The sequence below is a fragment of the Nipponia nippon genome, unplaced genomic scaffold (genome assembly GCF_047370975.1).
Source record: "Nipponia nippon isolate SJK-2023a ecotype South Korea unplaced genomic scaffold, ASM4737097v1 scaffold_9, whole genome shotgun sequence".
NCBI lineage: Eukaryota > Metazoa > Chordata > Aves > Pelecaniformes > Threskiornithidae > Nipponia > Nipponia nippon.
The window spans coordinates 31989166-32005390 of NW_028262413.1; the positions used below are offsets into that span (position 1 = coordinate 31989166).

At 37.3% G+C, this 16225-nt stretch overlaps 1 protein-coding gene across 6 annotated transcripts in view; it reads right to left on the reverse strand.

The window, feature by feature from the left end:
- ENTREP2 (endosomal transmembrane epsin interactor 2) overlaps positions 1-16225 on the reverse strand; it is a 167541-nt gene that overhangs the window by 34987 nt on the left and 116329 nt on the right. For all 6 annotated transcript variants that reach the window (XR_015701556.1, XM_087744974.1, XM_087744973.1 and 3 more), the window contains exon 5: positions 4060-4167. Coding sequence is in view for 5 of the 6 variants with exons in the window: in XM_087744974.1 (XP_087601100.1) it covers positions 4060-4167 (108 nt within the window). In the remaining variant the exon portion in view is untranslated. The remainder of the gene's footprint in view (positions 1-4059; positions 4168-16225) is intronic.

Sequence of the window (16225 nt, forward strand, 5' to 3'; positions counted from 1 at the left end):
TTTATCCAACCGTCTTTACATTTAAGATGTTTCTATGGATGTATGTCACTTGCAATGGATGTTTCTAAAAGGACTGTCACCTGGGCTTTACAGTACCTTTAAGTGAGCTTTGTGCCAAAAAATGTAATATTTAGGTTTTGATATGATTAGGTTAAATAGTAAAAATTATGTAATAACTTAAGATCAATTCTCACTTAATTTGAAGCTTCATCCTGAACTTTTTTTTTTTTTTATTACTATTCCACCAGGATAAGGGGTTAAACAACGCCAGGAAGATATTATCCTCATACAGAGGTGCTTTATTTGAGGTGTTTGAGTGGAAATATTAACTACAGCCTATTAAGTTAATGACATGCCGAATTATCATTACGGCTGATGAAAACAGTAATTAAATGTTACAGCTTGCATGTGTCATCATTACCTTATTTCCTTTACAAAACAACAGATTGTTTTGGATATCACGTAACATGAAGAACAGTTACTAACAGTGGTGGTGATAAAATCAGAACACGCTGAATGGTATCAGAGCCAGTACTTCTAGGGTAAGTACTACATAAACATCTTTGGAGTGGAAGAAGGACTGGAATAGGTGTCCTTCACGCTTTAGCTTGGCCACAGTGGGCGTAATTTCTTGTGTTTCTTTGTTTAAGTCGGGCAGCTACCTTTTGAAGAAAACAGTGTGAATTTTTGCAGCAGCCGTTCATCAGACAAGATGCAAATTGAAATTGCCTTAGGCAACAAATGAAATATCACGGAAGTGACAGCTTGGTTATTAAGAAATATTTCTTCACATTACAGAACCTTGATATAATCTGATCTGATTCACATTTGTCTGCTGGAGGGGTGCGTACACAGAAGGAACCATTCCGGGAAGCCCTGTAACGGCGTGCAGCCTTAAACTAAACTACTGAAGTAGTGAAACACTTAACAAATGCTATTTCAATCTTTAATGATGGTATCACTTACTCTTGCAGCTTTAGTACAATTGATAATTTTTTTTTCCTGAGCAATTATGTATACTTAACAGGGTGAGGAAGGTTAAAGTGACGTGAAAAAATTGGGGTACATTCTGAAACGGTCAACTCAAAGAAAGAACAACCTAGGAAAATATGTTTTTCTGCCCAATATGACACTATAAAAGTAAAAACAAAAGTAAAAAAAGGTTAAAAAAAGGAAACTAAAGTATAACACAATAAAAATAGTTTGCAATATTTTGCAGTATTTTTTTCATTAACGCTTGAAACCAAATGTTTGTTTGGTGGGATTATTTTTAACCAAAAAAACCCGCTTCAAATTCATTGGAAAAATTAATCTTACTACCGGACAGCTTGCGTTTATATTTTTCAGGGCATTTTTACTAAAAGATCAGTACATCAGAAGGTGGCAGTTTCCAGTAAAATACTGTCAGTTTGCTTGTACGGATCAGATACTCACATATGCAAAAGTTAGCAAGAAAGCAGATACCATGAAACATTGTTGCAGATTTTCTTGAGACCCTATTATCTACCAGTTTTACGTTGCTAGGCAATAAATACCTGAAGCACACCGAACATGTTCTTCATGCCAGAAGAAAACTTGAAATTATTTGAAATTTGCAAAAATTCACCATTCTAACGGATTAATTTCTGAGACAAGAACACTAACACAGCACACGAATCACAAAACTGATGACCTAACGATAACCTAACGATGTCTGAGGAGGACGTTCCCTATTGCATAATGCTTTTGCTGGCTAGGAATTATATTTTTATGCCTCCTCTTCCTACAGGAAAGCCTACGTAGCTCTTGAATACTCTAAGAGCAGAGTAAAAGAATCAGCACAACAATTAAAACCTTTTCATCTAAAAGGGGTGGTATCTCGTGCTGCTGCTATCTTAAACTTCCAGCATGGTGCAACCCTGCTAAGAGAAGATGCATACCTCAGTGAAAAGCAAAGGGGAAAAGCACAACTCAAGCATTAACAAGCAAGAAAAAAGGAAGCAAATCCGATTTCTGGGTGCAGGAGAGCAAAAGGGAACTGCAGACCATGGGACAATAGACTGAAAACAGTGGAAGAAAAAGAAATCCTCAGGTCAGAGTTCAGCTGGTCTAAGTCAGCGTAGCCCCAGGGGAAGTTACGCTCACTTAGGCCTGGTAGTAATCTGGCTCAGCAACCTGGAAAAAAAAAAAAAAAAGGGAAAAACTTAAGGATAAACAAGAAAAGACTGGGCTCGAGTAGAAAGAAAGATATAATTCCTTTCTTTGGTGTAGAGAGAAGAAAATTCTTGTCAATAGAGCCAAAAGGGTGGGAGAACAGACAACTAAGCAGGAAGAGAGAAAGCTGGAAGCACAAAGCATCGGAGGCAAAAAGCAGCTGACATAGTGGCCCCGTCACCAGGCGGAAAAGAAAGAATTTTAGGGAGGAAGCAAAGAATGAAGTGGCAGAGAGAAGAATAATGTGCTTTTAAGGTATCTGACTTCCTGTTGAGATTACCGCTTCTTGCATGTGCCCACTTTAATATTGTTCTTGGTTTATTATCATCTATACATTTTTATTCCTCTTACACTGCTAAATACCATAAAATTAAGTGTAGGTTAAGATTCCTGGAATATATATGGTTACACTTCTGGATCACTGCTACCATTGTTACGCTAGACAGACAGACCTTTCCAGGTGTGATGATCACTTCATCTCCCTGTCATCACTGTGAGGTAAAAAGCAAATGTCATGGGGGGGAGTGCATGAAAAGAAAGAACACCTACGATATGATAAAAATCCTTTAATGTTTAAAATACAATGTGTCATCAGCTGAAATGATTATTTTTGTCAATTCTGTTTGACATCCCCAAAAAAGTTATTAAATAAACTCTGTTTACAAGCCTCTACAAGCATGCACAGTATGAATACACAGAGTGCTATATGAAAAAATGCATTTACGTACCATTTGTAGGCATTATGTAGACGTAATGTGCCTAATGTATTATATCTGCTACTACGTGAAGTAAACACCAGATCACAGGCTGAAGATATTCTTTAACTAAGCTTGTAACCCAGTGACTGGAACACTTGTCTAGAAAGGACAGCGTTATCTCTGTAACTCATGCACTTAAACTCAAATCAATAGCCATGGCAGCTAGCGTATTTTTATTTATTTATTTATTTATTTTTAAATCAACCACATGCCTGCATGGCAGGTTATACAACATTTCTCTGTTGTGTAAATGGTTTGCAGCTAACTTGCTGGGCCAGTATTCTATCTATGCAAACTTTTAAAAGACGAGAGATTTACAAATGACTGGTATTAGGTTTGTGCACTTGCCTACTCTTATTAAACAGAGGATGATTTCCTAGACTAGCCAGTAATAGAGCTGGGCTAGAAACAGTATACCTGGCCTGCAAAATACAAAGGATTTTAAATTTTTCTTTTTTTTCTTTCAATATTGCATTGAAACCTTGAGAATCACAGCACTCATTTGGGATAGGAAAGCTGTCTTTGTCCAACCAAAACAAGACAGTATCCTGTAATGCAGCTGGCTATGCCGCAGACTAATGTTTTAAACACAGGTGCTACTCAGAGGCTGAACCTGTTTTCCTTATGAAAACACAGTTATTGGCACAGGGCTGTGAAAAGTTCCAGTTTTGAACTCCTAGTTCTCATACCAGAAAAGTAGTGAAAAATAGTATCGCAAAGCTAAGTAAATGCTCTGGAGAGTGTGGAAACTGAAGATAATAAACATGTAATGACAGAAAATTTAACGTGCATATATACCTGAATCTCGTTAATAACCTCGTTAACAAAAATAACATACTCCCAGTTGCAAAATCCTCATTGTAACTCTCCAATACGTAAACATTTTAAACACAGCAGCTATTCATACTGCATACATCTGTGTGCTATACTTACATAGATGCATGCAGATAAAAAAATACACCCGTGTACACACACATTCTAATAGTACACAAAGACACACAAATAGGCTTAAGTTTATAAGCAAAGAGTAGGTACAAATGAGAACACACAGGTAAGGACAATATGTTATGTTGGACAACACCCTGTGTTGTCACTGAAACGTACTCACCATTTGCAGAAGATCAGAAGAAACCATCTGCATGCAACACATTGCTGTTGCCAAAGCACAGACAATGGTGGAGATGATATTGAGAGCGCACACACTGAACAACAGGTCCTGTGAAAAGACATGCATCGGAATATCATCTCTTATCTCAGGGACACAGAGGACAGGAAATATTTTTAGCAATTTCATAATAATAAACACCGTCAACTGCTATCAACTGCTATGGCCTCAATTAACTGTGTGGAAATCAGTCAGCTCGTAGTAATGTTTTAATCCAGTCTGCAAAAGGAACAATTACAGAAACAAACATTTTTCCATTCCCCACTTCTCACAATACATTTGGTATTAGAGATTTCCTCAGAAATATTGATATTTCAAGTTTTCCAGTTCCCTGAAAGAAAAGACAAATTACTGCTTTCACAGTGGACTCCAAGCTACAGCTATCACGAGAAAGATACTATGAAACAGACTTCTGATTAAAAAAGAAAATACATACAAGAAATTTCATTGCTTTCAGTAGTTGAAACCTACAACTTACGGTTGTGTGTTAAAAAATCCCATGGAAACTCTAGTATGAAATAGAGAACTTTATCCTGTATCATACTCTATGCATCTGCAACATTTTTAGATAGGAGAGAAAAGCAGTGACTACATCCGGGCATTTCACCTTGTGCTGATATGGCCGTGTTGTCTTTTGAGAAAACCCCAAACATTTAAAATAGAACATAAAGCGTTTCTGTTTACTAAGCAGAATAAAATAAAAGAAACATTTGAATTAAAACTGAAACATTTTTATAGCAAAGGTATACTTAAAAAAAAAAAAAAAGCATCCATCTCTTCCAGTCACTGGGTTTGTTCTTACTTTCCCAACAGCCAGTAAAAAGGAACACTGATTGAGCATGCTGGTGACATTTCAAACCTACTACAATCCTTCCACAGCAATTGCATAGCTGTTGCACTTGTGACAATTACGTGGCTCAGTTAGTATTCTGAACAGCAAGTATTTGAGAAAAAGCATCACAGAGAACAGATGAAAAACAAAATCAAAATTGTTAATATACCATGAGTAAAAACACTCACTGTGTAAAGAACATTCTGTAGGATCCAAGTTTAACAGAATATTTCAGTCACTGCCAGTGCATAAAATAACTTCCATGTGATAAAATCAATGTGTTGCTTGCTTTCCTTTTCCAACAGGACTGAAAAAATGATAGGAAGGTGCAGACTTACTCCTCCCACTGTAATTGCACGCTCCGCAAGTGACCTTCATTTGAAGATGGAAATGCCAGCCATGGGAACCAGGCAGACATTAAATGGGTCAACAAGTTCCAGTCATTTAATAGCTTACACTGAGCCAGATTTGCTCTTGCTGATCTGGGCAGTAGTTTTCTGTCGTCTTGGCCAGCCCCTCAGCCAGGGGAATAACAAATCAATAGCATCAACAGCAAAATACTGGAAGGGCCAACCTCTAACTCACATACAGAAGGTGATAGAGAGGACTCATTCAAATACAAAGTCATACAGACACAGTTCAAACGGAGGTAAACAGGCAAGTAAATCCCTAGCGATGCAATTAGTGGCACAAAAAGAGATTGAGATCCTGCACGTTCTGCTTTCCATAGGTAAACGTAGGTAAAGAACACCAAGGCAGACACAAGATCTAGGGCAGAAATAGGACTATTTCCTAGCAGCAAGAAACTTCATTCATTGCTTACTACAGCCATTTAGAACCAAAAGATTTAGCTAATCTGAATGTATAACTTTATACCATTTATGCTAAACAATACAATCTACATCAAAGTTGTAAATTAGGATCCAAAGCGTCTTTAAGACCCTCGTACAACTTACATGCCTCAGGATAGGCTCCACTGCGCCTCTGTCACTCGTCACAGATGTTTCTTTGACCTGTTCCTAAAGATCCCACAGCTTCATCCCACTATTCCAATGTTTATCTTTACCATCAGTGTCCTCCTTTCGTCAATCCCACAGTTGAAAACCATTGCTCCTTTTTTTCCTTAGCTTTTGAGAACAGGCTATTACACACCAGACTTTTACACCTTTAAGCTCTATTATTATGCTTTAAGTCATTCCCTCCCTTCCTGTATGACATATTACCCCCATTTCCTCCAATCCTCGACTAAGACAATTTCCTAGGCCTCTGATCATTTTCAGTAATTTCATTTGGTTCACCTCAAGCTGGTCCACATTTTTCCTCAAATGCAGAATCCTAAACTGGGCACGACCGAGGCCTTACGAATGCTGACTATAGCGTAAGGATTATTTCTCGTGCTTACAAGCCATAGTCATCCTTGCACATCCTGCAGTAATGACCGAGGTTTTTTGCAACAGTATATCATCGATTTGTCTTTTGTCCACCATAACCCCAGATCCTTTCCTGCAGATCTACTACCCTCTTCATCCTGCTACTAGGTAAGGACAGAAGGAACATCATAAAGACAAAACTATTTTTATTGGAGAAAAGCCTAAAATTTAACCTCATTCTCAATTACAATTATCTCACATTTATAAAAACTAAGGAATAAACCAAACCCACTTCATACTACATGGATAGAGAAAAAGGATTAAAATTTTTTTCCCCCAATTCCTTCCTCCCACACTCTAAAGCACAGAGTAAAACCAAGTAATGCTTTTCATTTTTAGTTATTTTTTCATTCCCTACCAGTAATTCTAGAAAACCTCTCCAGACAGTGTCAAATCAATTGCTTTAATTTTTATTCATTGCTAACTATTGTGAAACAACAGACAAAGTAAGTTGACTGTGCAAAAACCATGAGCTGCAGTAGTGTCCCGGACTGGACACTCACAATGGTGACCACTTCTGTGTTGTGGTTTGAGATTTTTCCCTTGCCACGCATGGGTAGCGGAACTCGGTTTGCTATTCAGCATTACATTTGTTATGTAGGGCAGGGATTAGTGTCCACAGTAACAACAGCCCGCTTTCCACAGACTCCTTTTCCAGGCTGAGCATACAACAGGTAGCGCCTTGTTCCCAACGGCAATCTTTTTGAAGGTGAAGATACAACTGGAATGTTTCAAATGCAGTGATGCAGAATTTTTATGTATTTCACAAAGATCAATAAAGAGCAGACATCTATCAGCCAAAAACGTAACAAGACAGCAAAGCTAAACAAATTTGGAAAAGACGTTAAGTTTAAATTTTTAACAGTGAAGGTAATAACTGAGCAATGATTGTGGTATCCTCACCATCACTAGGTATTCCTTAAAGCAAGACTACTACTTTTTTTTTTTCTTCCCTAAAGTCTGTTTCAACTCAAACAGGAATCAACCCACAAACCAACAACCAACTCTTCTCCTCTTCCCCTCCACCCCCAAACAAACATTAATCTGCCTCAGACAATTTACCATTTTCAGGGGATTTCCTCCCTGTGCCCTATAGAACAAGTAATTGGGTAACTCACAGGACACTCATTTATTCAACTATACATAGCAAGTGAGCCGGAACAGGCTTTCAAGATCTGAAACCCTCCATGGCCAAACATGCTACCAGAAAGACCGTGTAGGTGCTTATGCAGATTCCAGCTGGAACACGATGACAATGAAAATGTCCTTTAGGAAATGTCTGTGAAAAAGCGGTAACCACAACAGGGACAATCTTAACTCTCCACAGCACCTGGCCACAGACAGCTACATTTATAGGGGTTTAAAAGAGTAGGAAATCTGTATTAAATACAAAAGAAAGGAGCTTTAGTGACAGATTTTTGGTTGATATCTGCAAGAACTACACTAATCAGAAAAAACAACACACGAATCTGTAATGGTGTGAAATACAATGCTTTGCTCTTCACAAATGGCTGAACCAATTTTCTCTTACACGGTACTTTTCTAGGTATTTTTATCTTTTTAAGACAAAAATCTGATTCTTCAGCATGTTTATATGATAATTAATGCTCTGATATGTATAATGTACTACGTAGAATTATTCTTCTGCAGGTTATGTATACAATTTTCTTGCCACACCTTAACTCACTAATCGCAGAGGACACAAATCCCTTTAAGAGTGGAAGCAGCTGTCAGACTCGCCTGGAAGCGAGCCTGGATCGATTCAGATGTATACCCACCCACAGGAGTCAGATGGCATTGTGAGCTGCCTCTCTGTGGCCGGTTGTTTTTCCCAAGTATGTCCCTCCTTAAAGCTCAAAAGCTGAATTTGAATTTAATACTGATTTATGAAAAAAGCAAGATTTCATGGTTGTAGCATTCCATTTTTTTCACAGCTTAATAATTACCAAAATAATTGTGTCATTACCTACAGAACTGTTTATTGCATTTTCCCTCCCTAATAACAGACACCTTTGATTTATACTGTGGTCCCACAAAGGATACTTGTGCATTCTCAAATCTTCTTCACACTATCATCCATATGTCTTACTTAAGGAGAGAACATCTAATTTTTTTCTTCTTTTACTGAGTTAAGCTGTTTCCAGTATTGCTCTTTTGATACTGTTTTTGTGCTACTGCACCTCAAAGTTTTCTGCCTTTATTAGAACAATTAAAATAATACTTTGCAGTAAAAATTTTAAAAGCACACATTTTCCAAAATAAACAACCACAAAGCAGAAAGTATACTAAAACTAAACCTTTCCTTTGTATCTATTGGGAATTTATCCCATCTTCAATAGGGATTACCTTCTCATAGAAACCCTCCCCCACTTCCTACGCTTTCTCCTCCACAGTAGTCACAGCCACCTTTTATGATCCTGTAAATTCTTGAAATAAGCATACTCTTACATCCCTGCAAGTTCAAAACGGACTCAGAAGGAAACAATGCTTGTCACACAAAATTTGTGGTCTTGTAAAACATTTCAGCTGGAGATCATCAGAATGAAAGCAGAGCATAAGATCAAAAGGAATGTAATTCTTCAGCCATACAAAGAGTCTGGAGCACCAGGCTCTCAGCCCACCAAAATGTTGAAAGGTATATTAGATAAATTGCACGAAAATGTGGCTGTGTGTGGAACAGCAGATGCAGACATTGGGATTTAGCCCTTTGTGGAATAGTCATCCCGTGTCAACATTTCTTAGAGAGACAGCATTATAAACAACATTGTTTTCAATTTCAATATTGAGCCCCAAGAATGCATGCTGGCAGCAAACTCGAGTAGCTACTAAATTCAAGAAAGCAACTTCATCAAACCGATTCTGCCAAGCCAAAACTGTAAGTGGTGTCAGGTATAGCCCTCTTCTCACATAAATCCACAAACTAAGAAGCAGAGACTGCCAAGAAAAGGTGTGCTGTCCAGGTTAAATGGCATGTGTGTTGACCGGCTTTTTGTCTTCTCTTAGTAGGATTCTTATGAAACATGCTGTAAAAAAGAGAATAGGCCGATCCTGTAACTGTGGAGGAGTCGCTGAGATATTTGGAGAAATGAAGGTTATAAACAAAAGAAGAAATACAGCAATTGACAAATAATTTGGACAAAATAGCACAAAGTGCTGTCTTAAACAGAAGATAGAAATTGTTTGTACTGTTTCTGAGATTAAACATGGTTTAACTACAGAATTCCATGAAATGTTAGTGATAGAACTCTGGGCCATCAACAGAGGCAAAAACCACTGTATGAGCTTTATAACCTTAAAAAAGGGGCTAAATGAACTTCCTTAGCTCTTATTAAGGGGTTGCACACTAATCTGGTAGATGCTTTGAAATATTTATCAACAAGCTTTCAAAAGCTAGTTTTATCCGTGTGCACTCTCTTCCTTTGCTGTGCTTTCTTCAGCATAATAGCTGAAAACTATCTGGTGAAAAACAAATATTAACTAATAATACCATAATGCAAGTATAGAATAGACCCTTTTAGTTTCATCTTACTTAACAACAAGAAGCAAATCTTTCAAACCTTAGCTCAAAATGAAATTGAACATTTCCCCAGTCTGAAAGTAGTAAGGTCTGTAACAGAGCTAGTAGAAATGTTTCAGCAAAAAATGCCATTTTGGCACTACACATATATTTAATTTCATTTTGAATTTTGGCAAAAAAATAAAGCTGGAGCTCTCGGTCAGATCTAATATGCAGCAATATATCACAGAGTTATTTATGTCAGGGGCGGCTGAACAGAAACAGAAGAGCTATTCCTTGTCTCCTCTCTCTTGTTTACATGCATTAAGTCTAATTAAGCTGAAACACCTCTCCTTGGGGTTTATGTCTACTTGTTAGACTGGAAGACAGCCTTATGGGATGCGTTGTTAGTAGTTCATATAAAAACCAGATTTTTCTAAGCTGTAACTGTTCCTTTTGCTTTTTACATGTTTCCAGAATTACAGAAACATGACCTGGCACACTGAGTCCCTGGCGTACTACAGTCCCACTGAGCAGTCAGCCTCAGCTCTTTCTGAATATTGATTTTTGTGGATGACACATGGGTGAGATACCTGTAACTGTCGTTAAAATTAGGCTACTATTTAGAAAGGTAAAAAGACTCTGAGAACAGGTTGTGTAAACTGCAATTTAAAAATCCTGGAGTTCTGTCTGGAAGCCCTGAACATCTAAGCAGACCAAAGTCATGGCCTGCATTGCTGTGTTCTATCAGGCACTGACAACAGTTAGCCGAATCCAATCATGCAGTAACTGTCTCTCCCCAGCAAAATGTCAGCTTAATATTTTGCAGTGCCATTCTTTTAAAATCCTTAATCATGGCCCTGTAAAGGGAACCCCAATGCCTTTTTTGGATATCCTACATGGTGTTTGAGCATTCAAAACACGTTTACTTCTCTTTAATGGAATTGCTTTTAGACTTTAGCTGATGAATGTAAGCTGTCTAAGCTGTAATCTTTGCAACTAAGTGTCATTTACAGACTACTTTGCTGACTACATTTCTCTACCAAGTAATGGAGAAAATAACAACATTGCTATCTTGCAAACCTTCAACAAACTAAGTTTACAGAAAATACACCAGAAGTCAACTTTAAAACACACTTTTTCCTTTATGCCCTCATACTAATCTCTAGTAAATTTGCTCATATCTCTTGAAAAGAGAGTTAATGAACTGTCAGACACCCAAAACAGGCACCCAGCATATTCCCCCAAAAGGCTGCAGAATTCCTTTTGTCCAGGTCTGAAAATGAAAGTTGGAGACTAGGACAAAGCTGCATATGCATTGGCATTCAAAATAAACATCATTTAGTGAAATCTTGTGTCAAAGTCTTCCGTGTTTCACTTAGCATCTAGAGAGCAGGTGAGTTTTCTGTTACCTCAGTCCAACAGATGCGTCATGATATTTTACATGCACTGCTGGAGGAGAAAGGAACAGCCTGTTTTCACACTGATGCCTTCAAGGCATGAGCTAAAAATCACATAAGCAGTTGCTTACACCCATGATTTGTTAAATATTAGATGCCTATTTCCAGATACCTTTGGGCTTTTAAGAGAAGTATTCACACAGGTAACTTTATTTTACAGAGGATATTTTCTCTTCTTAATCCAACAGAGGATACCCAAATTTTATTCAAGTTTGGATGACAAGCTAGCGGAAGTTATTCCCCTTCAGGAGACAAGTACCCCTGTTCAACATTTAAATCACACAAATTACACTCTTAAAAGAAAAAAGAATGTTAAAGTTCTGACACTTAGATCGACAGTCACAGATTGCTTTGTAACAATAGCAAGGAGTAAAGTTTACAAACACAATCTGGGAAGACAATTGCTGCTCTTTCTGAAACTACATTCAAGTATCCCAAAGGAAATTCAAAAGGAACAAAAACCCCCAAACCACACACAGAAAACTACTTGAGCACTACCTTACTACCACTTACACTAAAGTATTTCCACTTAAATTTCTCAGTCAAGTCTTACTGAACACCCTAAGAAGCAGAAGATTCCTCTTAAAAACATCTCTACCAAAAACTGAAATGAGGAAGAAACTGATTTGACTGACGATGTATAGCATTTCAGTGGAGCTGATATCCACAGGGTGATACCACCTACTTTAATTGATACTGTAGAGAAGAATCCAGCGTCAGCTTTATACGATAGGGCAAAAACCAGACTAAACAAGAAGCAAGCCTAGAAAAAGTTCTGTAATTTTCAAAGTAAAAGAACGTCATTTTAGAGTAGGTCATGAGAGATGGGAGAGTAGGACAGAGATCCTGTCATGATCCACATGTAAGAAGGCCTTAAATTCAAAAGACTGAATGCAGAAGCATTCTTAATCAAGGAGGACGCAGGAAAGTTAACTGAAATCCTTTCAATTTTCTTATCCATGTGCAAAGGATTCTTAAGTGGACCTCTAGTAACAGGGAATCGATCAGCCAACTTCTCATTCAGGGAAAGAATACAGAGACTGAAGACAGTAGTGCAGTCTGAAATCATCAGAAAGCAGCTGTTAATGGAGTGCAGTTGGAGGTGCACCTTTCCCTCTCCCACCACGAAAAAAGGTCTCTCATTAGAATTTGGACCTATATGAGACAGTCATCTGTGTATCTTGCATTTGTAATACCACGTATAGCAGAATGTCACATAATGGAATTCTTGCTTTCTACTTCCTGGAGAGCAAAACATATTCAACTTAATACATTCAACAATTTAATAAAACAATGATAGACCTGAATAACCATTACTGAGTGTCTGAGTAATCATATTTCTCAGATCCAGATTACTAGCACAGACACAAGATCACAAAAAGTAAGCAATGTGCCTTGATAATAATATTCAAGACTGTAAAACTGTGTTAACCACAATGTCCAATACCCTCCTCCTCCTTACTAAAAGTTAACTTTATTTGAAACTACAATCAAAAATAAAACTATTCCATTATCTGGGATGTTTTCTAAAAGGGGTATGTTCTAGTAAGAAGAAATGAGAAACAGAGTTACTTAATTATTTTATTCTAAGAAATAAAGATAAATGAAAATTGAAATTCAGTAAAAATAGACAACACAGTTGTGTCTCAGTTGAATATTACTAAGTTGTCTGTACATATATCCACCATCTATTAAGAAAGCGAATAGGAAGTAATTTTCTCGGTCTAGAACCAGAGCTTCTTTGCACTGTTGAACAGATTCAAATTGTGAAAGTTACTAATAATATTATCTGAATGTTGTAGTTCAGTATTTCCACTCTACATTTTAGTTTCTACCGATGGTAGTTGTAGCGGCTCCTGGCTGTGCTAGGGAAGGAGGAGAAAGGAACAGCCGCCCCCCGACAAGCCTTCCTCCAGAAAGGAGCTGAAGTTTGACAAAGCATAGGAAGATAGTATAAATAAAGCTCCTCTCCCACAGAAAACATACAAATATCTTGCTTACTTCATAGGCTTCTACATACAAAATTCATTGTGAAAAGAGGGCACCTGCCATCCTCTTCAAAACCCCAACTGTCTTCCCAAATATCCAAGGATCCTCACCACTTTTATGCCAGTGAGCTCAGAAAACATGAAAAACAGTTATGAAACTTCAATGCTTTAGGTTGCTGAGCCTTCCCCTTCCATACTCAACCCTTGAAACTCTGCTCCCACATCTTTACCTCTTTCCTGTATCCCTCTCCATCACCAGTTTGCAAGTGACTGCTGCTAAGTAAATGGCAGGGATTTTTTGCGATTGGTGAGTGACTGAAGGGAAGAGACACTGGCAAAAGTTACTATCTCTCAAATTTTATCAAAATGAAGATTACCAGCAGGTAATATTTAAGATAAATTACAAAAAATGAAATAAAAGCAAATCGCACTCAGCACTGCTACACATCATCCATTTCTTTTTTGTTGCAGAGTCTTAGGAAGACACAACCTACATTTTCTAGTGTGCCACTTTTCTGAAAAGTGACTACATAAAAATGCACGTTCTCTAAATCTGAGACTATGCCCAAAAGCCTATGGAATACATTAAAATAAAAGCTGTATTACAAAACCTGAGTACTTTTTTAAAAATCTGAATGTTTAATTGAATTTTTTTTATATTTTGTATTCCAAAAATATAATTTTAGGATATTCAGTGAGAACTTCATATGAAAAAAAAAAAAACAAACGTACAGTAATATACTGAAAAAGCAGTTTGTTCTTAGTTTTCCACGAAACTGCTGGGTGATGAGGCAGTCAGATGGTATTAAACTGGAAAAAATTGGTGATCGATTTATTACTTCGATAACTCAACTGTAGAAACAATCATTTAGCAAAGCAATTTAGAACAGCTGTTAGCACATGCAATTACGTGACAGAAGCAAAGAAAATCTCTGGAATGAGACAGAATCTAAACTGAAAAATGACAATGGCGTGAGCCCCCTGTTAGTGATGGAAGAGGTGGCAGAACTGGGTCCTTTATAAGCAAAGAACGTTCACTGCAAGGGTTTTCACCCTTCTGAAATTTTGCCCTTCAAAACATAATTTGCACCTCCTATCACAGCGAAGATAAAGCAAAACTGGAATATTACCAATTTGCTCTAATGGTGAGCCATATCCATAGAGTTTCTTCATCTTAGAAAACAAAGTTAACTAAATTTCTCTCTACTATTGCTTGCCTTCCAGAAGCAGCTGTAGAAAAGCCACATTATTCAACCACAGCTGCAATCCAGCTGCAATAATACGTGTATTCAACATTAACAGCAAAAACTCAATGTAATTTTAGGTCTGGAAGGGAAGTACTACTTGACTGACAGCAGCCTACATACAAAACCAGGCAATAAGGTGAATTCCTAAAGGACTTTGCTTCCACGTATACAATATCTCCAAACTCATAGCTATGAAAAAGCAGTAAGACACATTAACCTTGGGAATGAGAGCATTTCATTTTGTTCATACACACTTTATTCATCAAATGCATAAAGCACCAAGTCAAAAACCAGAAAGCTTCTCTGAAACATCCTTTCTCTACGTAACCACCTACCACAAACTACTGTTTTGTCAGGGCTTGAAATAAAGCCAAGTTATGATGGTCACACCAAAGGACTTTAGTATAAGCCCAATAAAATTATATGCTATTTGGAAAAAAACACCGATGTCCTTGCTTAATCCGCCTCCTTTTACCATACTATTGCAGCAATTCTGTAATTCCTTTTACATACTCACTAAACACAGATTAAAAATCAAGTAAGCGAAAATAAAACAAGAATCTCTGGACACCTTCACAACTCAACTCAAATGCAGACTTTGGTAAATACTTAATCACTCCCTTGCCTCTTCATATCATAGCGATGAACTGTACTGTCAATTAAGTTACATGCATGAAGATCAAACCAGGGAATTTAACATTCAATACAGACACATACCACACAGACGAAGCACTATTATGACAAAATATTCATTCTTTCTGTCAAATATTATATAGAAGATTTTCCGGCTGTGCTGCTTACACAGAATTGGGAAACCGTATTTTAACCTATTTTGCTCTAGAAGGAAACAGATCAGTGCTTCTTGTCCCCACTTACTTCTCTATCTCCACATTTATTTACAACATTTAATTTTTTTTTTTTTTTTTGTGAAGTGTGTTACTTATGTTCATATTACCAAAAAAGTAAGTTACACAGCACAAACCCAGTACCTTCTTAAGAGTTCTAACCTGTGCAACAATACTGAACTGGCAACTTTCTTTACAACACACTCGCATTTTGTTGGCTCAATAGACTGTTTTCCTGTGGAAATAAAAGGTTCATAGTCTTTGAGGCTCTTAAATCCTTTGCACTGAGAGCTCAGTCAATATACAATAAAAGGAGTAAAATACGCTCGCTGATGTGTAAAAAGAACACTCTGTAATCAGTAGCCCTGAACACATGGATCTAAACATCCACGCTGATCAAGGGCTAAAACCAGCTTCACTTCTGCAGTTCTGTGAAGATGATTTCTTTTCTCCTTGATTGACTTCAATTACGGTGCTTCATTTCTTATACTACAACCTGAAAAGAGATAATGAGCAGTAAAGCTTTTTCACCCATGAAATTAGTGTCTGCATATTTCTTCTATTCGTGAATTCAAGGACAACAATCCTTTTAACTCAAATTATAACTTCAGTTGTTCTAACTGGGTATGTCTGAAGAACACTAGAAAAAATAGCTGCTCTAATACTAGGAAGACTGTCTTTGCTTACAAAGAACCAATTCTGAACCATATGGGTCTCAAATGCACATTGAACTGTAAATGGAGAAATAGCCAATGCTCCATAAAATAGATTTAAGGTACGAAAGTACAATACAGTACACTATTTTATATGT